General features: G+C 58.6%; 1 protein-coding gene and 1 non-coding gene across 2 annotated transcripts in view; one reads left to right on the forward strand and one right to left on the reverse strand.

The window, feature by feature from the left end:
* Positions 1-26,454, reverse strand: part of LOC127026008 (antigen WC1.1-like) — a 38,982-nt gene that overhangs the window by 9,490 nt on the left and 3,038 nt on the right. Inside the window, exons 2-10 of the mRNA XM_050911130.1 lie at positions 18,127-18,441; positions 17,221-17,541; positions 16,820-17,134; positions 16,148-16,462; positions 15,612-15,674; positions 15,209-15,523; positions 14,341-14,478; positions 13,494-13,589; positions 12,677-12,769 (exon numbers count right to left, since the gene is read on the reverse strand). Of these exons, the coding sequence (XP_050767087.1) occupies positions 12,677-12,769; positions 13,494-13,589; positions 14,341-14,478; positions 15,209-15,523; positions 15,612-15,674; positions 16,148-16,462; positions 16,820-17,134; positions 17,221-17,541; positions 18,127-18,441 (1,971 nt within the window). The remainder of the gene's footprint in view (positions 1-12,676; positions 12,770-13,493; positions 13,590-14,340; positions 14,479-15,208; positions 15,524-15,611; positions 15,675-16,147; positions 16,463-16,819; positions 17,135-17,220; positions 17,542-18,126; positions 18,442-26,454) is intronic.
* Positions 9,512-9,584, forward strand: TRNAF-GAA (transfer RNA phenylalanine (anticodon GAA)). The gene has a single exon. It is a non-coding gene; the product is annotated as a tRNA-Phe (tRNA).

Genomic DNA, 26,454 nt, shown 5'->3' on the forward strand with positions numbered 1-26,454 from the left:
TTTACTGCAAACACAGTGGCTGAAGCTCTTCATTTGGCTCTTGATGTCGCCTGCAGCCCCCATCAGCTCCAGGTGAGCTTTGCCTTTCCTAAACACAGACCTGCACGCTCAGGTCATCTTTCTAAATTCCTCCTTCATAGCCTGTCCTTGCTTCCACCTCCTGATCGTTGTGTTAGGGCTCCAACCTGTGACCCGTTCCTGCGCCAGCACAGCCCCACTGCCCAACACATGCTCCCACGGCCCCCTCATCAGACGCTGCACAGGACAGGGTGTGTTTGGGGTGGGGACATGTCCCCCACCAGAGTCCCCATAGCAGACTTCAGTGTCCATCCCCACCAGCCCTCCTTCTTTTGCAACCCCCAGTGCCTGGCCCCAGCCAAGCCCAACCGTGTCCCACACAAGGGTTCACAGACAGCCCTGCTCTGGGGTCTGCCAAGGTCTGGGTAAGAAGAGAGGCTGGGCAGGGCTGGCTCTTCCCCTGACACAGGCACCGAGACCAGCAGGAGGAAGGAGATGGCCCCAGAGCAAACCACCCATAACTGGGATGAGGGGCCAGTGCTGGAAATATGCAATGGGAGAGGCTGGGGGGTGAGGAATGCCCTGGGGCACCTTGTCGGTGTGTCCATGCCACCAAGGGCACAGACCGGCCTCCTCTCTCCTGCAGCTGCATGTCTCGGCTCCCTTCCAGGAGTCTGGGCTCTGCACCACACACCCACTGGAGCGTGTCCTCACCCTGCATGGGCAAACATCAAAGCTAACATTGGTGGTGTCCTCTCCTGGGCACATTCCAGCCCCACCTAGCCTCTCCCCAGCTCTTCCCACCTCCCCTGCCTGCTCCCCAGCCCAGCCCTGCAGAGCAGCCCAGACTGGGCTGGCCCCATGGCAGTGCCCGCTGCACGGTGCTGCAGAGCTCTGGGCATTAACCCCCCAGCCCCAGCCCCTCTGAAGGGCACAGCGGCTGCTGGGGGGCAGGGAGGGGTGTCAGCCTCCCCATCAGCCCCAGGGGTGGAGGTTCACCATGGCATGAGGAAATGGAGGTCAGTGAAAGTGGAGGACTCCTGGTCTCGGGTCCAGGAGATGCCCACCACACACTGACTGTGCCCCCTCAGTGTCAGCCCCTCTCCCCAGGCCAGCACAGGAGTCCTGGGCAGGTGACAGAGCAGCCGGCCCTGAGCTGGGGCCTACAGAAAGAGGTTTCTCTTTTTCATTCATTCCTCCCTGCTGGCACACAAATGCTCCCTTGCTCTTCTCCAGGGTCCTCCCTGCTCCCCAGAGAGCCTTCCCCAGGTGAGCGTGTCCGTGCTGGCCTGGCCGGCCGTTCCTGGCTCCCTCCCGGGCTCCCTGCAGGGCCCCAAGCTTGCGGTGCTGCTCTGCAGAGCAAGGGGACTATGGTGCCCTGAGGTCACGGGGTGACCCTCCACTGGCCGTGCTGCTGGGGAGGGAAGCAGACCCAGGCAGACGGGGTTCACTGCTGCCGAGGCCCTTTCCATCTTCCCTTGATGGCTCCAGGGCCAAGGAAGGGGCTAGGCAGGACCATGGGGTGTCTCCACTGGCAGAAAAGGCAAGGGAGGTGTGCAGTAGATCCAGCCCGTGGGATTTCCAAGAGGGTGTCCTGACCCACTCTCCAGTCTTGTGTCCCTTTGCCTTCTGGCTCCTCACAGCCTCTCCTGGCATTGCAGGGCCCTCATTAGCCCATGGTGTCCTCAGGTTCACCTTTTCCTCCAGAAGACTCCACCTTGGACGGTCACTCCTTTTATGAGGTGCCACTCACTGACCACCCACACTCACATACTGTCCCTGGAGATCCCCTGAGCAACCCTGGCAGCTCCCAATTCCTCTCCAGGACGGCATCTTCCATCAGCCCCACTGCAGGTGGGACAGTGCCCGGCAGATAAATCAAAGAGCAGTTGCTGTCTGCATGGACATGTGCAACCAAGAAGGGAGGTCTTTGCCCAGCCCTTGGTCCCTAACAGATCCCCCTGGGACTTGGAGCTTGTCCCCTGAATCCGTGGAGAACCCCAGAAGAGCAAAAGACCTTTTGAGGGAGCAGCTCCTTGGGTGTATTCCTGACCTGTGGCTTTGGAAGAGGCCTCCAGCCTTCTGGCCCTGCCCTGAAGAGCCCCTTTGGTTATGGGGATGCTTGCATGGAGGCCAGCTCTGACACAGTGGTTCCATTGCCCGCTCCTGCCTGCAGCCACAGGGATGCCACTGTGGACAAACAGGACTGTCAGAAGTTACACAAGAGCCTAGGGGTAACACAAATGCAAGGGTACGGCGGGAGAGTGTGGAAGTGAGGCGAGAGCAGCACTGAAAAGGCCACGTCCTGCTGCTGTCCTTGGCCATGGCTCCAGGGAAGCTGCTGCCCCAACTCACAGGCAGCAGAGAGGCAGTGCCCGCCGAGGCGGAGAGGGGCAGCCCCGAGGGCCACTGGGGCTGCTCGTCCATGGGGCAGCTGGGCCCTTGGCTCCTGAATCCCTTCTGCCTGCTGGGGCTGGGCCCCAAGCTCCAGAGGAGATCAAAGAGATGAGAGGAGAGGCAAATGATTACGTTCTGGCTCCTTTCTCTACGCAAAGAGCCTGGTTCCTGATGTACCAGACAGACCTGGTTTTACCAGACAAGAAAAAAAAGGTTCTAAAGCTTAAGAAGAAGTTGTATGAACAATATATAATGACAATGAATATTCTCACAGGTTTAACAAACAAATACAAAAGAAAGAGAAGAAACAAAAGATAGGCTGGATTTTCCTGAATTGCTGGGAAGTTAGAGGAGGATGGTGGGCACCTTATTAAAGCTGGAATAATGTGTATTCCTGTACTTCCCTCAGGGCATCCTTGATCTCCTTGTTCCTCATGCTGTAGATGAGGGGGTTCACTGCTGGAGGCACCACGAGTACAGAAATGACACCACCAGGTCCAGGGATGGGGAGGAGATGGAAGGTGCCTTCAGGTAGGCGAACATGCCAGTGCTGAGGAACAGGGAGACCACGGCCAGGTGAGGGAGGCACGTGGAAAAGGCTTTGTGCTGTCCCTGCTCCGAGGGGATCCTCAGCACAGCCCTGAAGATCTGCACATAGGAACAGCACAATGAAAACAAAACATGCCAAAGAAAAAACAGACACTAACCACGGAGAAGTCCAACTTCCCTGAGGTAGGAGTGTGAGCAGGAGAGCTTGAGGATCTGGGGATTTCACAGAAGAACTGGTTAAGGGCATTGCCTTGGCAGAGTGGTAGTGAAAATGTATTGGCAGTGTGCAGCAGAGCACGGAGAAACCCACTGCCCCAGGCAGCTGTTGCCATGTGGACACAAGCTCTGCTGCCCAGGAGGGTCCATAGTGCAGGGGTTTGCAGATGGGAATGTAGCGGTTGTAGGCCATGACAGTGAGAAGATAAAACTCTGCTGACATCAAAAAGACAAAGAGAAAGACCTGTGCAGCACATCCCAAGTAGGAGATGGCCCTGGTGTCCCAGAGGAATTGGCCCTGGCTTTGGGGGAGAGTGGTGGAGATGGAGCCCAGGTCAAGGAGGGAGAGATTGAGGAGGAAGAAGTACATGGGGGTGTGGAGGTGGTGGTCGCAGGCTATGGCGGTGATGATGAGGTCGTTTCCCAGGAGGGCAGCCAGGTAGATGCCCAGGAAGAGCCAGAAGTGCAAGAGCTGCAGCTCCCACATGTCTGCAAACGCCAGGAGGAGGAATTCGGTTGTGGAGCTGCCGTTGGACATTTGCTTCCTCTGGGCATGGGGACCTGTCCAAGGAGGAAAAGGCAGTGAAGGGTTAGGACTGACTTCTCTGAGCAAAACTTACTCCATTTCTCACACAACCACCCCCACCCCCCCCAGCCTCTGTCCTTCCAGAGAGACCTTCCTGCAGCTCCCTGGCTGGAGCTCTGCTTTTTGGTGGCTGAGGGTGCAATGGGGAGCAAGGGATCCTGCTGTGGGCTCTGGAGGAGTCACTCCTGCTGTGCACCAACAGGCAGAGAGGAACCCGGAGCGATCTCTGTTTAAATCCCCTCATGAAATCAAAGAGATTTCAGCATTGCCCCTCCCAATTCACCCGCCTGCAGAGCAGAGCTGTGGGGGTTTGGTTGTCTGGCTTTTGCTCCTGTTGCCCTGTCCTACTGGAGGAGTGCTTTTTGAAGGCAGACAGCCTTGGCATTTCTGCTACGGCTACGAGTGCTACACTGAGAGTCCTGGGATGCCAAACGGGCAGACCCTTAGTGCAGAGTGAGGAGAGTCAGCCTGTCCATCAGACTTTTGTCAGCTGCCCTGGCTTGCAACCTCTTCCATTCTGGAGGAGGATCACACCCAGCTGTTCCCTTGAAAGGAAATTGGATACTGCTGAGAGCAAGAGGAATCCAGTTCAAACCTCCCTCCCCCAGGAAAGATCTAGGAGCTTTTTGATTCCTTGAAGCTGGGGTTTCTGGCAAAAAGAGTCAGCTTTATCCCCACCCCATGGACAGACAGCATTGCCCAGAGAGCCACAGGCTAGAAGGGGGCTTGGGCGTCTTGCTCCCATGGACACATCTTCATGGCAGGAGCTGCACGTCTACACATCTTTCAAATATCTCCAGGGATGGTGACTCAACCACTTCCCTGGGCAGCCTGTTCCAATGCTTAATAACCCTTTCGGTGAAGAAATTTTTCCTAATATCCAATCTAAAGCTCCCCTGGTGCACCTTGAGGCCATTTCCTCTTGTCCTATTGGTTGCTGCTTGGTAAGAAGAGACCGACCCCCACCTCGCTACAACCTCCTTTCAGGTAGTTGTAGAGAGCGATAGGGTTCTCCCCTCAGCCTCCTTTTCTCCAGACTAGACAACCCCAGCTCCCTCAGCCGTTCCTCACAGGACTGTTTTCTAGACCCTTCGCCATCTTCATTGCCCTTCTTTGGACATGCTCCGGCACCTCAATGTCTTTCTTGTAGTGAGCAACCCAAAACTGAACACAGTATTCGAGGTGCGGCCTCACCAGTGCCGAGTACAGGCGGACAGTCACTTCCCTAGTCCTGCTGGCCACACTATTTCTGATACAAGCCAGGATGCTATTGGTCTTCTTGGCCACCTGGGCACACTGCTGGCTCATCTTCAGCTGGCTGTCAACCAACAGCCCCAGGTCCTTTTCTGCCGGGCAGCTTTTCCAGCCACTCTTCCCAAAGCCTTTAGTGTTGCATGGGTGTTGTGACCCATGTGCAGGACCTGGTACTTAGCCTGGTTGAATCTCATACAATTGGCCTCGGCCCCTCGATCCAGCCTGCCCAGATCCCTCTGCAGAGCCTTTCTAGCCTCAAGCAGATCAACACTCCCGCCCAGCTTAGTGTCATCTGCAAACTTACTGAGGGTGCACTCGATCCCCTTGTCCACATCATTAATAAAGATATTAAACAGAACTGGCCCCAATACTGAGCCCTGGGGAACACCTCTTGTGACCAGCCGCCAACACTGGATTGAACTCCTTTCACCACAACTCTTAGGGCCCGCCAGCCAGCCAGTTTTTTACCCAGTGAAGAGTGCACCCGTCCAAGCCATGAGCAGCCAGTTTCTCCAGGAGAATGCTGTGGGAAAACAATGTCAAAGGCTTTACTAAAGTCTAGGTAGACAACATCCACGGCCTTTCCCTCATCCACTAAGCGGGTCACCTTGTCAAAGAAGGAGGTCAGGTTAGTCAAGCAGGACCTGCCTTTCATAAAGCCATGCTGACTGGGCCTGATTGCCTCGTTGTCCTGTACGTGTCATGTGATGGCACTCAAGGTGATCTGCTCCATAACCTTCCCTGGCACCAAGATCAGACTGAGAGGCCTGTAGTTCCCCATATCCTCCTTCCAGTCCTTCTTGTTGATGGTATTACATTTGCTAACCTCCAGTCAACTGGGACCTCACCAGTTAGCCAGGACTGCTGCTAAATGATGGAAAGTGTCTTGGTGAGCACTTCTGCCAGCTCCCTCAGTACCTTGGGTGGATCCCGTCTGGCCCCATAGACTTGTGTGTGTCTAAGTGGTTTAGCAGGTCGCTAACCATTTCCCCTTAGATTACGGGGGCTTCATTCTGCTCCCTGTTTCCAGCTCAGGGGCCTGGGTACCCAGAGAACAACTGGTCTTACTATTAAAGACTGAAGCAAAGAAGGTTGAAGGACCTCAACCTTTTCCTCATCCTTCGTCACTCTGTTTCCCCTGCATCCAATAAAGGAATGGAGATTCTCCTTAGCCCTCCTTTTGTTGCTAATGTATTTATAGAAACACTTTTTATTGTCTTTTTATGGCAGTAGCCAAATTAAGTTCTAGTTGGGCTTTGGCCCTTCTAATTTTCTCCTGCATAACCTCAGGACATCCTTGTAGTCCACCTGAGTGGCCTGCCCCTTCTTCCAAAGGTCATAAACTCTCTTTTTTCCCGGAGATCCAGCCAAAGCTCTCTGTTGAGCCAGGCCAGTCTTCTTCCCCGCTGGCTCGTCTTTCGGCACATGGGAATGGCCTGCTCCTGCACCTTTAAGATTTCCTTCTTGAAGAATGCCCAGCCTTCCTGGACTCCTTTGCCCTTCAGGACTGCCTCCCAAGGGACTCTGTCAACCAGTCTCCTAAACAGGCCAAAGTCTGCCCTCCAGAAGTCCAAGGTAGCAGTTCTGCTGACCCCCCTCCTTACTTCTCCTTGAATCAAAAACTCTATCATTTTGTGATCGCTATGCCCAAGACGGCCTCCAACCATCACATCACCCACAAGGCCTTCTCTGTTCACAAACAACAGGTCCAGTGGGGCGCCTTCCGTAGTTGGCTCCCTCACCAGCTGTGTCAGGAAGTTCTCTTCCACACACTGCGGGAACCACCGAGACTGTTTCCTCTCTGCTGTATTCCAGCAGACATCTGGTAAGTTGAACTCCCCCACAAGAACAAGGGCTAGCGCTTGTGAGACCTCTCCCAGCTGCTTGGAGAATATTTCGTCTGCCTCTTCATCGTGGCTGGGTGGTCTACAACAGACTCCCACCATGATATCTGCCTTGTTGGCCTTCCCCCTGATTCTTACCCAGAAACACTCAACCCTATCATTACCATCATCAAGCTCTAGACAGTCAAAACACTCCCTAACATACAGGGCTACCCCACCGCCTCTCCTTCCTTGCCTATCCCTTCTGAAGAGTTCATAGCCATCCATTGCGGCACTCCAGCTGTGCAAGTCATCCCACCATGGCATTTCTGTGATGGCACCAAGATCATAGTTTTCCTGCTGCACAATGGCTTCCAGCTCCTCCTGTTTGTTGCCCATGCTGCTTGCATTGATGTAGATGCACTTCAGTTGGGCTATCAATCCCGCCCCCTTTTTGGGGGAGAAGCCATCATTCCTACGTGACCATTCTCAGGCGCTTCCGTGGTTTCTAACACATCCATAACCCTTCCATCTTTGCTGCCGCATGGATCTCCATCCCCTACCTCCACTGAGATGGCAGACCAAAGGACCTCGCTAGCCCATTGTTCCATCAAACACTGGTGTGCTGCCCCAGGCTTATCTCTAGGGAGCCTGCTTTTATCCCTTTCCCCTTCAACTCTAGCTTGAAGCTGTTCCAATGAGCCCTGCTACCTCCGTCTTTTTTTCTTTATGGAAGCAGTTTTGACGCAGGGTGTAGGCCGACTTAACCTCAGCGACACCTCCAAGCTAGATGAACCATCGTCCTTGTTATTGTTCGGTGCCACTTGCAGAGCCTCGTACCTATTGTGCAAGGGCATCTGGGAGGGTGGGGTCTCGTCAGAGAGGAGACGCGCCTGCTGTACTGGGCAGGAACTTGTCGCCGTTGCCCCTATCCCTTAAGTCCCTGTGTTCAGCCAGGCAGAGAGAGGATAAGGAATCCTCCATCTCATGCGTCCTGTCTGCCTGTTGGGCCTGTCCCAGGGAAGGTAGGGTGCGATTCCAGTAGTCTATCTCTCTCTCGCACTCCCTGATACTCTGCAACCTACTCACCTCCTCCCTGAGCTCTGTCACTAAGCGGAGGAGTTCCTCTAGCTGGGCGCACCTCCCACAGCTCTGCTCACTGCTGCCATCCGATGCTGGCAGAAGAGCAGGGCACACCCTGCAGCCTGACACCTGGGTGGCAGCATGTTCCCACGGAGCTCTGTCTGGGAAGCTGCGTGAGTCGTGGTGGGTGCAGAGTTTAGAGAGGCCATGGCTTTCTGCCGGGTGGATACCATCGCTCCCTGGTCGAGCTGGCAGAGCTTCAGCGCCGTTCCTGCACGCCCTTCCGTGTGTACTGCCATGCAATCTGCCACGCCACGCGTTTGCTGACGTGCCACACCCTGTTTGCCTGCCTGTTCACGGTGCTCCTGGTCACTAGCGCTCCCTAAGGGCTTCTTTTATACATGTGAGGGAACTTGGCTGCCATTGCTCCTGGCCTTGCCCAGGTCTCGTCAGCTGCTGTTCTGCCAGCTGCGGGCTCCTGGAGGCTCTCTCGGCTCCCCCTGAGGTTCCCCCGGTCCAGGAAACCCCCCTGTGCACTGCGCTAGAGCACTCCGCTGCGGATCGTGCCAGCACCGGAGCTTCTCGCCTTGGCGACTGAGGCAACATGAGTTAGCAGTGAGCCCCAGCAGCCAAGGCGGCCAACAGTGTCCTGGCTGTATGAATAGGAGCATGGGCAGGAGATGAGGGGGAGGGATTCTCCCCTCCATTCAGTGCTCGCTAGACCACACGCACACTACTGCATTGAGTTGGGGGCCTCCTGCCCCCAGTACAGGAAAGACATTGATCAGCTGGAGCAAGTTCAGTGAAGGGGCACCAGTACAGTCAGGTGTGTGTGGGTGTGCAGGGGGCTGAAGAACTTTCCACCTGAGGAAAGGCTGAGGGAACACTGTTCAGTATGGAGATGAAAAGGCTTTGGGAAACCTCATAGGAGCGTTTCAGTACCTATCAGGCGGTTAAGAAAATAGAGCCAGACCCTTCATCATCGTGCATGGTGGGAAGATGAGAGGCAAGGGAGAAAAGTTGAAAGAATGTTCAGGCAGGAGATGAGGACCATGAGGTCCATGAGGTCATAACCGTGAGGTCACTTATGCACTGGAAGAGGTTGCCCTGAGAGGTTGTGCAGTCCCAATCCTTGGAGGTTTTCAAGCCTTCTTTCCCCCTAAATATCATCTCCAAACATTGAACAAAAGACTCTTGCTCATGCAAGAATGAAGCAAAAGCCTAAGGCACCAGCAAAAGCTCTGCTCCCCTGGGCCCTCTCTTCCCTATGAGAGAGGTCTTCCACCAACCCCACACTTCTTCCACCCTCAGCCTTTGCAGCTGCATGTGCCTGGCCTGCCCTCTTGCCTTCACTGCCATCACCTTTGTAACTGAGGCCTGAGGCATATCTTGGTGCTCTTACTGTAGGCTGGCACCCACCCCACACCTGGAGTCCACCTGGCCATGGAGGCAGGGAGAGGCCAGGTCCACTGTGCCCGGTGCTGGGCACAGCTTTTTCCTAGGAATGTCCCCAAGGAGCTCTCCTCGTGTGTGCCAGCCTGCGGCCTGGCAGGGGTGGAATTGGGACAAGGGCTGCTGGGGCAGGGCTGAAGTAGCTCAGCTGGGAGAGCGTTAGACTGAAGATCTAAAGGTCCCTGGTTCAACCCCGGGCTTCAGCAATGATTTTCTCCCTTTGATGTTTGCAGAACCTATCTGCCTTCTTCCATCCTGCCCCAGCAGGATGCTCTCCCAGAGCAGAGCGTACTGCCCATGGGGGAGGCCACCATCCCCCAAGTCCCAGGGAGAGGCACTCCCTGGTGCTGAGGCCTGAATGGCAGCATCCTCCCTCCAGAGGTCTGTCACAGCGAGACCTCTGATGTGCCAGGGACAGCTGACAAAGCCATGCTGAGGATGGTCCCTTGTGGTGCACTGGCTCCTGAGTTGTCCAGTCACAAGCTGTCCTGAGCAGAGTTTCTTGGCCCCCTTTGCCCCCCTGCTGCAATGGTTGATGAAACACAGATGTGCTCCTCTCTGGGCATCGGCAGGGAGACACGCAGCACAGGGGGACCCCTTGGGGCCCCACATGAACATCCCTCTGCATTGGCTCCTTGCTGCTGCAGGGGCACAGGTCGGGACAGAAATGCCAGCCGTGGCTCCCCTGCGGTCTAGCATGGAAGGTCACCAACTCTCACACAGTGACTTCCAAACAGCCCCAGTTCAACCACTGGATGTCATTTTTGCTCTCCAAATGTACCTCCCTCTGCATTTCCTGAGCATCACACATGCTTCTGTGTTCTCCATCTTCTCAGCACCAAACCCAAGGCTCACAGCACAAGTGTCTCAGCTGTCCCCAGTTTCCATACCCAAATCTGCTCACCCACCAGACTGGAGTGTCCAGCTCAGCTGCAGCCCTTCACAGCCATCAGTCCCTTCCCAGAGGAAGAAAGACCTGCTCATGAGCTCCAACAAGCTGCTGGGCTCCCCTCTTGCAACCTCTTGCTGCTACAGAACCCTTCTTGCCCATCAGGAACACAGTGACAACTTTGACCCAGGACATCTCCCTCTGTCTTCAGTCTCAGCCTCTCCCCAGTCACCCAGTCAGGCCAAGGAATGGCACAGACTGGCCTATAGTCCCACAGCAACGTGCATGTTCTAAACCCGTGCATTTCTGCTGCCTCATAGCTGGCTCCCCAGGCATGCACCTCCAGGGAAGTCTGGCTTTTGTTGTGCCTGAGCACAAGGGAGAGGAGGGAGAGGGAGACACCATCTGAACAAGCAAAGTTACTGTCTTGCCAGCTTTGAGCATGAGCTTGCAAATACTTGGCCACAGGGGTAGTGCCTGCAGGATTATCATTGCTCCAAAAGAGTCCTTCTAGGTTGTTCTTGAGCAAGAATGGGAAAGTCATTGCCGGGGATGGGCTTTGAGGACCATGTGTGCAAAGCAGAAGAAAGGAGCAGTCCATCCTCTTAAGGCCACTCAACCACTCCAGAAGTTCATGGTGACTGTGGTCTGGTTTTGATTGCCCCAAACCCTCTCTGCCAGGCAGGGGCTCAGCAGGGAAAAAAATCTATGGCACTGGGAAAAATCTATGGCACTGGGCAACACAATTGCCCCAGCTGTACCACCATGGGGACACCGTCCCTGTGTGTGGTCAAACCGTTGCCCTTTGAGTTAACAGCTGAACACGCTCAGCCACCCTGCCACAGAGACCCCAGCCAGGGCTGTCCCAGGGCACTGCTTTGCTGTCAGGACAGGCCTCAGTGCTGAAGGAGTGGGAAGGTCCCTGAGCCCAAGCCACATGCGCAGCCCCATGGAGGTGGAAGCCTGCCCTTCAGCTCACCTCCAGGGATGTTGGGGGACAGAGGGGTGCAGGGAGAGGCCCAGTGCCTGGAGGAGGGGGATGTAAGATTTCTGCCCCCATGTCCCCTCCCCCACATGCCCTGGGGTGCCATCAGAGGCTGGGGGCACCTCCCCTCAGGGAGGGCATTTCCCTCACCCTGTTGCACGGCTCCTGCTGCGGAGTTGGGGACAGGTGTGGCCCAGAGGGGTGTTGCCCTGGGCGTCAGAGGAGGCTCAGCCTGTGTCCCAGAACATGGCTCTGCACCCTGTGCTGGGGCAGTGGGGAGCAGAGCTGCCTCCTAACCATTGTGGGAGGTAATCCATGGGCCTTGATCCCACCTGGGGCTGGCTGGGGTGTTCAGGTCACTGCAGCCACCTTAGCGCTCTCTTCTGTGAGACAAAAGCCCAGGGCTTCCCCTCTCCTGGCAGCTCTGTCGTGGCCTCTGCGCTGTGGGACCAGCGGGGCCCAGGCAGGGGGAAAGAGCAGCTGGAAACCCAAGGGTGAGGAAATGGGTGCTGCTGCTGAGGTGCATTACGGGACCTATCAGAGAGCCATTTGGACTCGAAAGTGCCTGTGGCCAGCAGGATGGAAATGTCTCTGTCAGCAGGATTATTCCCCAGGGACCATGGGCTCTCGCAGCCCCACAGCCTGACCCCGAGCCTGCGCCCCTTCCGCACCGCCACGTCCTTCTTCTCTGCTCCCCCTGGTGAGCCTCAGGGAGACACCCCAAAACCTGGGCAGGCAAGCACCAGCTGTGGGTCAAAGCCCTCAGAGACTTTTAATAAGAAGAAATCTGGATGCACAGCAAAAAGAGGGGAATAAAAAGAGGGGAAACTCCAGGTGGTTTCTGCTGCCCATGGGTCAAGGGAGACAGTTCCCATGTGCTCACAGCTCTCCCAGCTGCACAGACCTCTCCTCCATCCCGGCTGCACCCAGCTGCACAGCAGGGATGGGCTCTCCTGGCCTGGGGCTCAGGGACTGTTGTGCACAGAGCTCCACTGTCACAGCCTTTGTGTCCTCACGGGGATGTGCCAGAGACACCTCTTCAGCATCATCATAACCCATGCTCGCCAGGGATAGGGACAAGGTGTCTCCTTCAGCTCTGGGGACCCCGACACTTGTCCAGGAGCGCAGGCTGGCCCCTGCAGGCAGCAAGGCAGGACATTGCAGTTCACCTCATGGGGTCTGTACATCATCTTCCTCCCAGCTCCTCACCACATTCAGCTCCTTCTCCCACCCCCAGTCCCTCCAAGGAAAACTCCTGGGGCAGGTTCCCCCTTCCCAGGAGGTTGGCGTCTCAGGACAGCAGTGACTCAGGTGCCACCGGGGATGGCACCCCAGGAACCAGCAGTGCTAAATTTCCCTCTCACCTCTGGGTGCATCCCTGGGCACTCCTCCCTTCTCTGGCACCCTGGACATTTCCCACTCACCCTGCTCAGGGGCAGCATCCTCTCCAGGGTCAGAAACCTCCCTGGCATCATCATAGCCATCCGCTGGCTCACCTGCGACCAGGACAAGAACATCTGAAAGGAGAGAGGAGCTGGTGACAGTGAGAAGATACGTCCTGCAGAGCAGAGGATGGGAGGAGGCGCAGGGACACAGGGCTGAGACACTGGTGTTGGCAGCACCACAGGAGACCCCCGTGTCCTCCCCATCTCTGACACTGACACTCAGTGACACCTCTGTCCATCACATGTCTGCAGGGAGACGAAGCCCTTCCTGCCCCGGTTACCTGCTGCTGATGCCAGACCATCCTCCTCCTTGCTGAGCCCAGGGGAGGCCTGCAGCTGGCTCAGGGACTCCTCTGAAGAAGAGCCTGGAGACATGCACAGTGGGTGTTATGGAGCGAGCCCCACTGACCTGGCCCATGGTCAGCGCTGCTGGGGAAGGGGGACCCACAGAGCTGGGGCTGCATGGGGAGGAGGGCTGGGAATTTACCCTGCTCCCCTGGCACAAACCCTGTCTCAAAGGTGCTCCCAGAGGTGCCCTAGGACAGCCCCTTCCCTCCCTCCTTGGATGTCACATGGGGTGCAGGGGCAGAAAGAGAGGGGCTGTCCAGCTGGGCCGGTGAAAGGTGGTTGGGAGAAAGCTCCTCTCCTGGGCCCAGGACCTGGATGCTCTCCCCACACACCACATGGCACCAGTGCTGCAGGGACCAGGGGCTGGGGGGCTTCAGGGGATCAGCTCCGGGTTAGGGCCAGGGGAAAGGGTCCTGCAGATGTGCCTCCAGGGAGGACCCACACCCACCTGAGCGACCAAACCTCGCCTGCTTCTCCCACGCTGGGCTGTAACCGATCTCCTCGTACACGGCCTCGGGGAAGAGCTCCTGAGCTCTCCTGGAGCCTGGGGATAGAGGCAGGGCTGGCAGAGGGACAGGCAGAGAGCCAATGGGACCCCACTGGGCTCCCCCAAACCTCTTCCTTGGGCCAGCTCAGCACTGCTCCGACAGCACAGCCCCACTGCACTGTCCAGGCATGGCTGCCACATCCCCGGCGAGGGCAACATTGCTGTGGAGATCCTCTGGGGCAGCATCACCCTCACATCATCCCTTTGGAGACAGCGCTCATGCCCCTCTGGCCCCTGGGTCATGCCCCCTTGTCTGACCCTGGAGCAGCTCCCATGTTTCCTCTCCACCTGGAGCTGCCCTCTCTCTGCCCCACGGGTCTATAGCAGGGCCCCTGCCCTTCTGGTGGGTGGGCAGGGCTGGGCAGAGGGACAGGCTGGGAGCCTGACACCATGGAAATGGACCCTCCTGCCCCATGCTCCTCCTAGCATCTCCATTGCCCCAGAGTGCCCTCCACCAATACCCAGAGCACTGCCAGCCTTGGCCATCTCCCCTCTGCTCACATCTCCCCAAGCCCCACTCTCCCCGTTTCTCTCCTTGCCTCTAGCTAGCTCCCCCCACCTCTGGGCTCTCTCCACCCCTTGCTGCTGGTGCCCCACGGCCAGGCACTCACTGGGGTGGTGTCTGGGACAGGTGGCAGCACACAGTCCCACCCCCTCAGCTCTGCCTGTGCCCCTCACTGACATCCCGCAGCACCCCACAGCCCTTCCAGGAGGTATCTTCCCCTGGCACCATTGTGGCAGGACCCACCTCTGCGCCCAGTCCTGGTGCTTAGCACTTGCCCGGCCAGGAGGGCCAGGAGCAGGCAGAGAAGGGCCCCCAGGATGATGCAGATGATGACGGGCACTGAGACTCTCCCGCTGCCAGTCAGACGGCCTCGAGTAAGATCTGCATGGGCAAGAACATGGAAGGGGCAGCACCAGGCCTGGGAGAGGTGGAGGCAGCATCAGTCCTGACCCCCATCACACAAGGCAGCAAGGGGTGGAGCGCCCCAGGGGTGAGTGATGGGCAAGCTTCTACCCTGCTGAGTAAATTACAACCCTCCCTAACCCCCCACCACCACCCAGTGCCTCCTCCTGGGAGTTTCACACCCCAGCAAGGAGCCCCTTCCATCCAGCTGTGGGTCACAGCCTGGCCCCGGGGATACCCAGCCCCGGGGGGAGGACAAGTTACCTGCTTGGGGTGGGAATGCTGCCGTCCTGGGTGTAGCTGCAGAGGAGGCAAAGGAGAGCTGGGCTGAAAGGGTGGTTGTGCGGGTCCCGGGGAGCCTCCTCCCCAACACACCCTGTGTGTGTGGAGATGCCCCTGACATATCCCCCCAAATTGCCCCTCCTGTAGTGCTAGAAAGGGAGGCCGGGACAGGGCCCAGCGCCTCTGCTCTGGGCGGCAGGCAGGAAGGCACAGGCAGCCCAGGGGATAGCCCTGGGGCTGCAGGGCCCCACAGGCAGTGGCCGGATGACATCCAGTTCCACCGAGGCTGCTCCGCACTTGACACCAGCCTCCTGTACTCCACAGGAATGTTCCTGCTCTTGGGAGGTCAGGGCCCATGCCAGGACCAAGGGGCGAAAGGCCTTCCCCACCTCGACCCCAAGCAAGGGGTCCCAGCCCTGCCACTCACCTGAGCAGCGCACGGCAGCATCTTCCTTATGCCGACAAGCACCACTGTCCCCAGGACGGGCCCAGCAGTCCTGTAGAGACAGCTCTGTCCCCCGGCACTCCACCTGCTCCAGCCAGATGGGGCCCATCCCCATCCCAAACGCAGCCTCATGCAGGGCAGACACCGCGGGGCCACAGCCCAGCTGCCTGCATGCCACCTCAGCATCCTGCATGTCCCAGGAATCGTCACACACTGTCCCCCAAGAGCCACGGTGCCAGACCTCCACTCTGCCCGAGCACCTGTCCTCGCCTCCCACCGCACGAATCTTCTCCCTGGCTGGAGAAGGCAAAGACTTCCCATGGCACTGAGAGAGCAGGCAGAGCCCTGCCAGACAACAAGGGTACGCAGGGGAGCAGCTCCCTACCTGTGCAGCTCGTGGAGCTGGGGCACGGGGCCAACAGGGTCGGCGGCATTTCTGGGCGTCCCCCTGAAGAAGGAAACACTGTGGTGAAGGGGCTGGTTCAGGGGATGGTGCAGAAGAGAGCAGGGCTGAGCTCTGCTTGCACCTCCCTGTGCCATCTTGGTCACAGCAGCAACTGAACCCTGGTCATTCAGGGGACACACGCAGGACTGTGGGGGGACCCTGACTGCTCAGCCCCAAAAGGCCCCTGGTTCAGAGAGCAGCAGGAGGGTGTCCATGGAGGGGAGGCTCTTCTGAACCCTGTCTGGTCTCTTCTGAGACCTCACCTGGAGATGCCTCTGCCTCCCGCAGGTGCTGCTGGCAGCCTGGGTGGCAACTGCTGCTGGACGTGGGTGGCTGTGGTCACGTTTGTGCCACCAGCAGCAGAAGGGTCTGACATGGCAAGGAAAAGCCTTTCCAAGCTCTTTCTCTGTGTTTGGCCGTGCCCACCAGGGAGCAGCAGCTGGGGTGACACTGGTGCCCAGGTTGCTCTGAGTTACCATTGCAGGTGATGTGGATCTCATCTCGCAGGTCTTCACATGACTGCGGGTTCCAGGGAGTGGAGGGACACTGCCAGAAGGAGCTGGTTTTCTCCCCACACTGCACGTTATCCAGCCAGGCAGGGCCAGACACCCTGCCATAGGGCAGGCGTGTTTCCAGGGATCCTCCATCCCCGCAGCCCAGCTCCTGGCATGCCAGTGACACCGTGTCAAGAGTCATCGAGTTGGAGCAAATGCTCCCCCATGTCCCATTGTAGAAAACCTGCAGGCGCCCGGAGCAGCCGTCGCTGTTCTCCAGCCTCAGGGCCATGAACTCTGCAAGGAAAGGCACCAAGGGGGAACAGGCTGGTGTGGGGCTGTGGGAGCCAGGACACCTCTGCACCCCCCAGGCCCTCAGGTGGGCAGGGGCAGGGCCAGCACGTCCCCCTTGCACCCAGGGGCAGAGAGAAGTCCCTGACGGACAGACACCCCTGCCCTTCCCGGTAATCCTCAGGGACAGCTGAGCTCCCCAGGGACCCCCAGTGGGACTGAGGGTGCCTGTGCATGGGTGTCCACAGGACGGGCTCAGGCAGGAGCTCAGAGGCAGCCAGGAACAGCCTTGGCCATGCCCGGCTCTCCTTGTGTCCTGGCCTCCCCAGGAACCAGGCTCCCACCACAGGTCCCAGCACACACCTGAGCAGATGACTCCCGCGTCCTCCTTGTGCCCGCAGTCGTGCTGCCCCCAGGGCCCGGCAGGGCAGTCCCAGAGAGCAGCTTCGGCCCCAGAGCAGTTCACGCCATCCAGCCAGATCTGCCCAGAGCCTTCCCCAAACCGAGCAGAGCCAGCCGCCTCCACCGCCCCTCCACAGCCCAGCTGGTGGCAAACGACGGCGGCATCAGACAGGTCCCAGCCATCGTCACACACAGTCCCCCAGGTGCCCTGGTAGTAGAGCTCCACTCTCCCAGCACAGCGCCCAGTCCCGTTCACGAGCCGGACCCGCCGGCTCCCTGTAGTGGGTAGAAAGCCCGGTTGCTGTCAGGGCCTGGCTGCCCACCCACCCCGTCACCTGGGGGGCCCATGCAGTGCCGCTCACCCCAGCAAATGACTCCCACGTCTTCCGCAACCCCTGCCGCCGGTGCACTCTCAGGCAGGGAGGTGTTGCAGAGGGCCAGGTTGGCCTCGTGCCCTGCGCACCGGACCCCTCGCAGCCCCACGGGGCCCGTCCCTCGCTCAGGCTTTGGGGGGTTGTAGGCTGTCCCTGCCTCTCCGCACCGCAGCTGCTGGCACACCACACTGGCCTCCTGCACGTCCCACTCGTCATCCAGAACTCTGCCCCACATCCCATGCTGGAAGATCTCCACTCGTCCGTCGCACCAGCTCCCTCCGCCCACCAGCCACAGGGATGCAAAGCCGGCTGAGCCTGGGGACAACAGAGATACCACAGCCATCGGCAGCACTGGGGAGCAGGGCATCCTTTAGGGAGCAGGGCGAGGGGGGATTTTCTGACCAAACAGGACAGGATTGAGCCTTTTGCTGACGAGAAGTGAGGGCAAAGCCTGAGGCCTCTCTGCAGCTCACACCCAGGTCTGCTGCTGCTGGGAGCACCCAGGCAGCTCCTGCCTGGCTGGTGGGATGAGGCTCTGCAGGGCTCTCTGCGGGGATGTGATGCGGTTGTCTGCAGCCAGAGGGATGGAGCAGAGCCCTGCAGCCCTGTCCTGGGCTCGTCCCACAGTACGAGAACAGAGGAGCCCAGGCCTGGTGGTGGCGCTGGGGCTAAGGCACTGCCCTGGGGGTAGATGCTTGCCTCCGTTCAGTGCTCAGCTCTCCCAAAGCAGAGCGGTCAGTCTGAGCAGGCAAAGCCCTCCAGATGGCTCCTGGGGATGCCAGGGTTTGTCCAGGGAGAACTTCAGCCTGGTACTGCCATGGGACCCCTGCTTTGGGTGGCCATGTCACACACAAAGGGCAAATGGAGTTAATGCAGCATTTTTCTGGCACTCACCTGAGCAAATGACAGCAGCAGTGTTCCCGTGGGAGCATGGTGAGGCCCCCAGGGTGATCACTGGGCACTGTGCCAGGTGGGCTTCAGTCCCGTCACAGTGGAAGGAGTCTCTCCAGACAGGGCCAGTCTCTCTCCCAAAATGCTCTCCTCCAGGAATGGCCTCAGCAAACCCACAGTTGAGTTGACGACAGAGAACGTGGGCATCCGAGAGATCCCAGCGAGAGGCACAGAGGGTCCCCCAGGTCCCCAGCACCTGGACCTCCACCTTCCCCGCACACGCTGTGCTGCCGTTCACCAGCCTGAACCCTGTGTACTCTGGGGACAGAGGAGGAGGAGAAAGGGTGGATTGGTGCTCTTGTACCCTCAGGAGCTGGGGGAGAGGCCAGAGGAACAACTTGCCTTTCTTCTCCTTCTCAACTATTTTCATGCTGCAGACAATGCCATCATCCCTCCTGTCCCCACACCCAGCCTAGCACATTCCTTGCTCTGTTCCCCGACCCCTGGCACAGCCCCCGTGTCCCTGAGTCCTTACGTGTGCAGGTGACAACAGCGCTGTTCACGTGGGTGCAGGGCTGCTCCCTGGAGGACCCTCTGAGGCAGGAGATGAGGAGGGATTCATTCCCCACACACTGCAGGTCTCCATCCCACATGGCACTGACCCCTTCTCCAAAGTGAGCTGCCTCAGCGACAGGCAGGGCTGTGCCACACTGCAACTCCTTGCAGACCACGTCAGCAGCTTTGGCACCAAAGTGTGAAGCACAGATAGTTTTCCACTGGTCCCCGTCATGGATCTCCACACGTCCTGAGCAACGGCTCTTCCCTTCCACCAGACGGACAAATCCTGGGAAAAAACCAAAACACCTGGCAGTTCCCAGAGCCTTCTGGCAGCTACAAGACCACATCCTGCATCACCTCCAGGCAAGCTGTGATCAAACTGCCCATTGCACATCCCAGAGGAAGCTGTTGGGGGAGTGTTGGTGACACAAACACATCCAGGCCCCCATGCACCCCTTCTCTACACCATCACAGTACTCAAGGGTATGTGTCTGTCGCAGACTCACAGCCACAGGTACTGCTCAGACAAACTGCTCCCACACAAGGTCCCCTGTGCTGCCCGGCATGGTTCCCCCAGCACCGCAGTGGTGGGAGTAGTTTGGGTCCAGGAGAAGTGGCCCAGATGATACTGACTGCTGCAGCCTGCTCAGCCCCTGCAGAGCTTTGGGCCAGGCAAGACCATCACCCTGAGGCAACCAGAAGCGCACGCTGATCCCAGGGCTGTTCCTGAGGATTGGGAGGTTCCTTTTAGGTGGGAGATGTCACAGAGCACAGAAATGGTTATCATGGCTGGAGCCTGTCCAGACCCCTCTGATGCTTGCCTGAGGGGGAAGGTTCTCAGTCAGGGACGCAACGCACAATACAGATCAATGTCCAGACAGAGGGACAGGAGACTCACATGCCCCCCTGGGCCCATGCCGGCTCTCAGGGAACAGCAGGTACCGATGAGGATCAGGAAATGCTGCCAAAACCCCCATGTCATGGGGCAGTGTGGGGAGCCGTGGGGAGGCAGGTGAGATTGGGCAGTGGGTCAGTGCTGCCTGCACAGGGTCATGTCCCCGCAGGGCTGTCACAACCCCAGGGATTTCCCACTGCCAGCCTGTGACTGTGGTGATGTGGGAGGGAGCAGCCAGGGTGAAGCAGCCACCAAGCCCTGAGGCCTCGCAGTGCTGGACCACACAGCTGAGCCCTGGGGACAGGCAGCAAACGTCTGTGTGCCACCCTGCTCCACTCCTCAAGCCCAGCACTCATGCTCTCTGAAAAGCCCTTTTGATTCAGTCGAGGTACTCATGCCTGTGAAGGGGAATGACCCAGGAGGACCAGCCATCTCATGCTGTTCCTCCAAGGTGTGGAGTGCCAAGCAAGTCCCCCCTGCTTTCTCCAGCACAGGGACCCTCAGCATTGTTGGCTGGGAAGTGGCAGAATGGGTGGAGATGAGTGGACACCCCGGGGCAGGGACGGAGGATTCAGCTGCAGCCCAAGATACTGACTGAGGGGGACTGAGGCACTGTGGCAAGGTTAGTTCACCCTGGGGTAGGCTCCCTCTGGGCTTTCCCCAGGGACCGGGGACATCAGCAATGATCGTCCCAGCTCAGCAGTTAGACCAGCATCACTGAGCCCTGCTCTGGCGTCCCCTTCTTGCTCCCTGAGGACACAGTCAAGGTCCCTTCCCCCATCCTGGCCCAAAAGGTGGGGAACAGGCTGACCCCTTACCTGAACACGTCACGCCAGCGTCAATAGTGTGAACACAGTCATGTTCACCCCATCCTGCGTGTTTGCAGTCAGACAGGGCAGACTCGGTGCCATTACAGCCAACATCATCCATCCAAATGGGGCCAGATCCTGGCCCAAAGTGTGCGTACTGGTGAGCTTCAACAGCAGACCCACAGTCCAGCTGCTTACAAACCACTGCCGCATCGTCCATGTCCCAGTAGTCACCACACACAGTCCCCCACTGGCCCTCTTGTTTCACCTCCACTCTCCCAGCACAGCGTTTGCCACCATCCGCCAGCCTCACCTCCACAGCACCTTCAAACACTGACAAAGGACAGTCGGAACAGTGCCGAGCCCCAGCCCTGGGGGTCTGGGGGAACCCCTGCCCGGGTGGAGTCAGAGGTGCCAGGGTGGGAGCCCACTCCCCTCCAGGCTGTTCCCGGGGCAGTGCAGGGCTCCCTTCTATCCCCACGGGCTGTGCAAGGCTGGGGGTGTGCAGTTGTGGCCCTGCTGGGTCATTTGTGGCCCCACAGCCTTTGGCACCTCCTTCTACCCCAACGGCCAGCTGCCACCTGCCCCTGGCCCATGCCCACCTCGGGCACCTGCTCCTCCCCACCCAGCACCCTGAGAAGAGACCTGACCCCCCAGGGCTCCCCCAAGCACACACTGCTGCTTCTCCCCAGGGCTCCCAGCTGCCCTGGACCACAGCCTGCCCTGGACCACAGCCTGCCCTGGCCTCCTCCCAGCTTATCCTCTGCCTTCAGGTCTTGCTGTGTCCCCTGCGGAACAACACGATGATCCCAGTGAGCCCTCCCAACCCATGCCCCCTCCTTGGCCCTGGCCATCAGCCCAGCCCTGCCCTGCCCTTGTCTAGGATCCCCCAGGAAGGTCACCTCTCTGCCAGCCTGTGGGAACAGACACCCCACTTCCCTTGTCTCCACAGACACAACCTGCCTCCCCTCAGGCTAAAGCTCACGCCAGTGTTCAACACACTTCCCTGAGTCCTTACGTGTGCAGGTTACAACAGCGCTGTTCACGTGGGTGCAGGGCTGCTCCCTGGAGGACCCTCTGAGGCAGGAGATGAGGAGGGATTCATTCCCCACACACTGCAGCTCTCTGTCCCACATGGCACTGACCCCTTCTCCAAAGTGAGCTGCCTCAGCGACAGGCAGGGCTCTGCCGCACTGCAACTCCCTGCAGACCACATCAGCAGCTTTGGCACCAAAGTGTGAAGCACAGACAGTTTTCCACTGGTCCCCATCATGGATCTCCACACGTCCTGAGCAGCGGCTCTTCCCTTCCACCAGACGGACAAATCCTGGAAAAAAACCAAAACACCTGGCAGTTCCCAGAGCCTTCTGGCAGCTACAAGACCACATCCTGCATCACCTCCAAGCAAGCTGTGACCAAACTGCCCATTGCACATCCCAGAGGAAGCTGTTGGGGGAGTGTTGGTGACACAAACACATCCAGGCCCTCCTGCACCCCTTCTCTACACCATCACAGCACTCGAGGGTATGTGTCTGTTGCAGACTCACAGCCACAGGTACTGCTCAGACAAACTGCTCCCACACAAGGTCCCCTGTGCTGCCTGGCATGGTTCCCCCAGCACCGCAGTGGTGGGAGTAGTTTGGGTCCAGGAGAAGTGGCCCAGATGATACTGACTGCTGCAGCCTGCTCAGCCCCTGCAGAGCTTCAGGCCAGGCAGGACTATCACCCTGAGGCAGCCAGTAGAGCAGCCTAATCCCAGGGCTGTTCCTGGAGCATTGGGAGGTTCCTTTTACGTGGGAGATGTCACAGAGCACAGAAATGGTGCAGGTATTATCATGGCTGGTGCCTTTCCAGACCCCTCCGATACCTGTTTGGAGGGGATGTCCTCAGCCAGGGACACAGTGCTCTGCCCAGAGATGCACAGGTCCCAAGCCAATGGCCGGACAAAGGGCCCAGAGATTTGCATGCCCCCCTGGCCTCACACTGACTCAGAGGGTAACAGCAGGCACAGATGAGAGTCAGGAAGTGCTGCCAAAGTCCCCGTGTCCTGAGGCAGTGTGGGGATCGATAGGCAGGCAGGAGAGGTTGGGCAGGTGGTCAGTGCTAGCTTCATGGAGCCGTGTCCCTACAGGGCTGTCAAAGCCCCAGGGATTTGCCAGTGCCAGCCTGTGCATGCGGTGATGCGGGAGGGAGCAGCCACAGCCAAGCAGCTGCAAAGTTCCTAAGCCTTGCAGTGCTGGACCACAAAGCCGAGCCCTGGGGACAGGCAGCAAACGTCTGTGTGCCACCCTGCTTCTCTCCTCAGGGCCCAGCACTCATGCTCTCTGAAAAGCCCTTCTGATTCACTTGAGGTACTCATGCCTGTGAAGAGGAATGACCCAGGAGGACCAGTCATCTGATGCTGTTCCTCCAAGGTGTGGAGTGCCAAGTGAGTCCCCCCTGCTTTCTCCAGCACAGGGACCCTCAGCATTGTTGGCTGGGAACTGGCAGAATGGGTGGAGATGAGTGGACACCCCGGGGCAGGGACGGAGGATTCATCTGCAGCCCAAGATACTGACTGAGGAGGACTAAGACACTGTGGCAAGGTTAGTTCACCCTGGGGTAGGCTCCCTCTGGGCTTTCCCTGGGGGCCGGTAACATCAGCAATGACAGTCCCAGCCTCGCAGTGCGCTTGGCCACACTGGGCCCTGCTCCAGCATCTGCTTGTTGCTCCCTGAGGGCACACCCAGGTCCCTTCCCCCGTCCCAACCCCAAAGCTATGCAACACGCTGACCCTTTACCTGAACACATCACTCCAGCATCCGCACCATGACCACAGTCATGTTCACCCCATCCTGCGTGTTTGCAGTCAGACAGGGCAGACTCGGTGCCATTACAGCCAACATCATCCATCCAAATGGGGCCAGATCCTGGCCCAAAGTGTCCGTACTGAGGAGCTCCAACAGCAGACCCACAGTCCAGCTGCTTACAAACCACTGCTGCGTCGTCCATGCTCCAGTAGTCACCACACACAGTGCCCCACTGGCCCCTGTGTTTCACCTCCACTCTCCCAGCACAGTGACTGCTGCCATTCGCCAGCCTCACCTCCGCAGCACCTTTGAACACCAACATGGGGTGGGTCAGGAGAGTGCCAAGCCCCAGCACTGCAGGTCTGGGGGAAACCCCTTCCTGGGTCGAGTCAGAGGTACTGGGGTGGGAGCCCTCTCCCCTCCAGGCTGTCCCCAGTGCAGTGTGGAGGTCCCTTCTATCCCCACGGCCTGCGCAAGGCTGGGGGTGTCCAGTTCTAGCTCTGCTGGGTCCCCTACTATCCCACTGCACAAGGCACCTCTTCCCACACCAATGGCTACCTGCCCCCACCCATACCCACCTGCACCCTGCCCAGCCCTGCACTGGGCACCCGCTCCTCCCCAGCCCAGCACCCCCTCAACAGCCCTGTGTACCTAGGCCTGCAGCTTCCCATGCAAACCACCTGCCCCACCACCATCCAAACCCACCCCATGGCTTTTTGAGTTCCCAGGGAGCACTGAGACAAACCTGAGGATCCCCCAGCCCATCTCCTCTCCTCATCCCTGGTGTCAGTCCAGTCCCTGCACTGGGCCAGGCCCTCCACAAAGGATGTGTCTCTACTGTAGATGTCCCGCTCCCCTTCTCTGTGGGGTACACACTGCCTCATAGGGTCAGGGCTCCCCTGGATTAAGGGGGCAGTGAGCAGCACACAAACCCTCGAGGCTACCCCAGAGGTTGGCAGTGCTCTGGGGATCTCTGGGGGCTGCCATCACCAGCTAGGCCACCACTGGCTCCAGAGGCACAGTGCTGGGCAACAGGGGGTACCCCACGAGAGGGTGTCTGTGAATGCAGCCAGCCACAGGCTGCCCTAAACACTGGAGCCCTGGAAAAGGAGATACTCTCTCCCACCCGCATGGGCACAGGGAAAGGCACAGGCTCCATGGACTTGAGCCCCTTCTGCCCCTCGTCTCAGTAGCACCTGCAAAGAAACCCCATTCCCAGGCGGATCCTGATGACCACCCTGGTAGCCCCTGGCCCTGGGCTGTGGGACAAGGCAGTCAGCACTTACCCCTGCACAGCTGTACCCAGAGCAGCAGCCACAGCATCTGAGGGGACAGGACTCCCTCTCGGCCCATCCTGAGCCTCCTGCCCTGCCAGCACATCCCTGCTGCGCCACACTCCCTGCCACAGCTCCTGTGGACTCATGGGGACAACGATGACGAGAGGGCAATATATCTCTGCAGATGCCAGCCCAGCTACAGGAGGAGCCAATCAAAGCAGCAGCACCTTTTTAGACATTATCGGGAGCTATCTCCCCTCCGACACAGCCCAGCCCTCCAATGAACTGCTCCAGCGCCATTCATGACCATATATGAGGGATGGCTCCACTGCAGGTGTCACGTCACTGTGGTGGTGGTGCGTCACAGGACAGGGTTGGCTGTAGTGGGGGAAAACGGGTTTTTCACGCCTTGAACCCTGCTGTGTGGACCAGGAGCACTGAGCATCTCCTATACCGGGCACATCCAACATCCCAAGGTGCGAGTGTCCAGCCATCCCCATGCCATGGGAACCACAGGGCTGGGACTGCACCAGGAGCTGTGTCAGGAAGGGAAGGAAACAGCCCCTGCCCCTGCTTCAGATCCTGCTGTGCTAGGAGCAGCAGCTGGGAAAGGATCCTAGCTCAGGCCAGAGCCCCATCCCAGGAGTGCTAGCTTGCCTGTTCCTCTCTGGAGAGCCCCATGGAAGGTCCCTTGAAATGAGCTGGATCTGGGACATGTCCCTGCCCTGGCAGCAGACATGCAGCCCAGAGGCTCAGATGTATCCCTGCCTCTTGACATGTCACCGAGGGGCCGTTATTCCCCGCGGGTGGCTCGGGAGCTGCAGCCTGCAGGTGCACAAACCACAGCCCACGTGGCCTCGCAGCGCTCCCCGTGCTCCCCCCACAGCGCCCGGGCAGGAAGCCTGTGGTTTCCTTCTGGCACCGTGCCCAGGCACATCCCTGTGGTGCCCCTGAGCCACCCCCACCCCGACTGCTCCAGCCAGGGCTGCAGGGGCTGCTCCTTCGGCCTCGCAGACACAGCGCACGGCAGATCCCGTTCCCTGTCTTGCCCTTCTGATGGGGCACACGGCTGCTCTGCACCGAGTCCCACAGACTGGGGTGTCATCTGTGACGTTACCTCACACCCTCCTACGGCCACTGCTGTGTGCTCATGGGTTATACTGACGGTGACCTCACACCCCTCCTACTGCAACAGCTGTGTGCTCATGAGTTGTTACACTGTCACACGTGTGTGTGCAGTGTATGGACTGCTGCTGCTAACGATGGTTCTTCCAAAAAGCCATGTTTGGTTGTGGTCTAAATATTGACTTGGTGACATCAGAAGCACCTACACAAGCTATGTGCCAGCTTCTGCCCTATCAGCTACTCAGGCACCAGCGACATCACAAGCTCATACACAGCTATGTGCATGCTCCTGGCCTATCTGCTACTCAGCCACAGGTGATGCCATAGCATCTACAGCTGATATTGGCCTGCTCCTGCCCTTTCCTTTATTCAGACACCAATCACCTCAAAACCACCTGCATAAACTGTGGGCCTGCTCCTGCCCTATCAGTTACTCAGGCAGCAGTGACATTAGAAGCACCTACACATGCCATGGGCCTACTCCAGGCCTGTGAGCTACTCAGGCATGAGTGACCTCAGAAGCACAGACACAAGCCATGGGCCTGCTCCTGCCTATCAGCTTCTCAAGCACCAGTGACCTCAAAACCTACACATACCTGTTGTGGATTAACCCCGGCCAGCAGCTACCTCCCACACAGTCGCTCACTCACTATTTCACTAAATAGAAAGTTAATTCTATCCCAGCGAAAACCAGTAGAATGCCAGATGCCTGCTCCTGCCCTATCAGCTTCTCAGGCACTAGTGACCTCACAGGAACCTATACACCCATTTGCCATGTCCTTGCTGTTGAGGTACTCTGCCTCCGGTGACCTCACAAGCACCTGTAAGGGCCATGCTCCTGATCAAGGCCTATCAGCTATTCAGCCAAGAGTGACATC

This window comes from Gymnogyps californianus, chromosome 26, assembly GCF_018139145.2.
Source record: "Gymnogyps californianus isolate 813 chromosome 26, ASM1813914v2, whole genome shotgun sequence".
In the NCBI taxonomy this organism is placed as follows: Eukaryota; Metazoa; Chordata; class Aves; order Accipitriformes; family Cathartidae; genus Gymnogyps; species Gymnogyps californianus.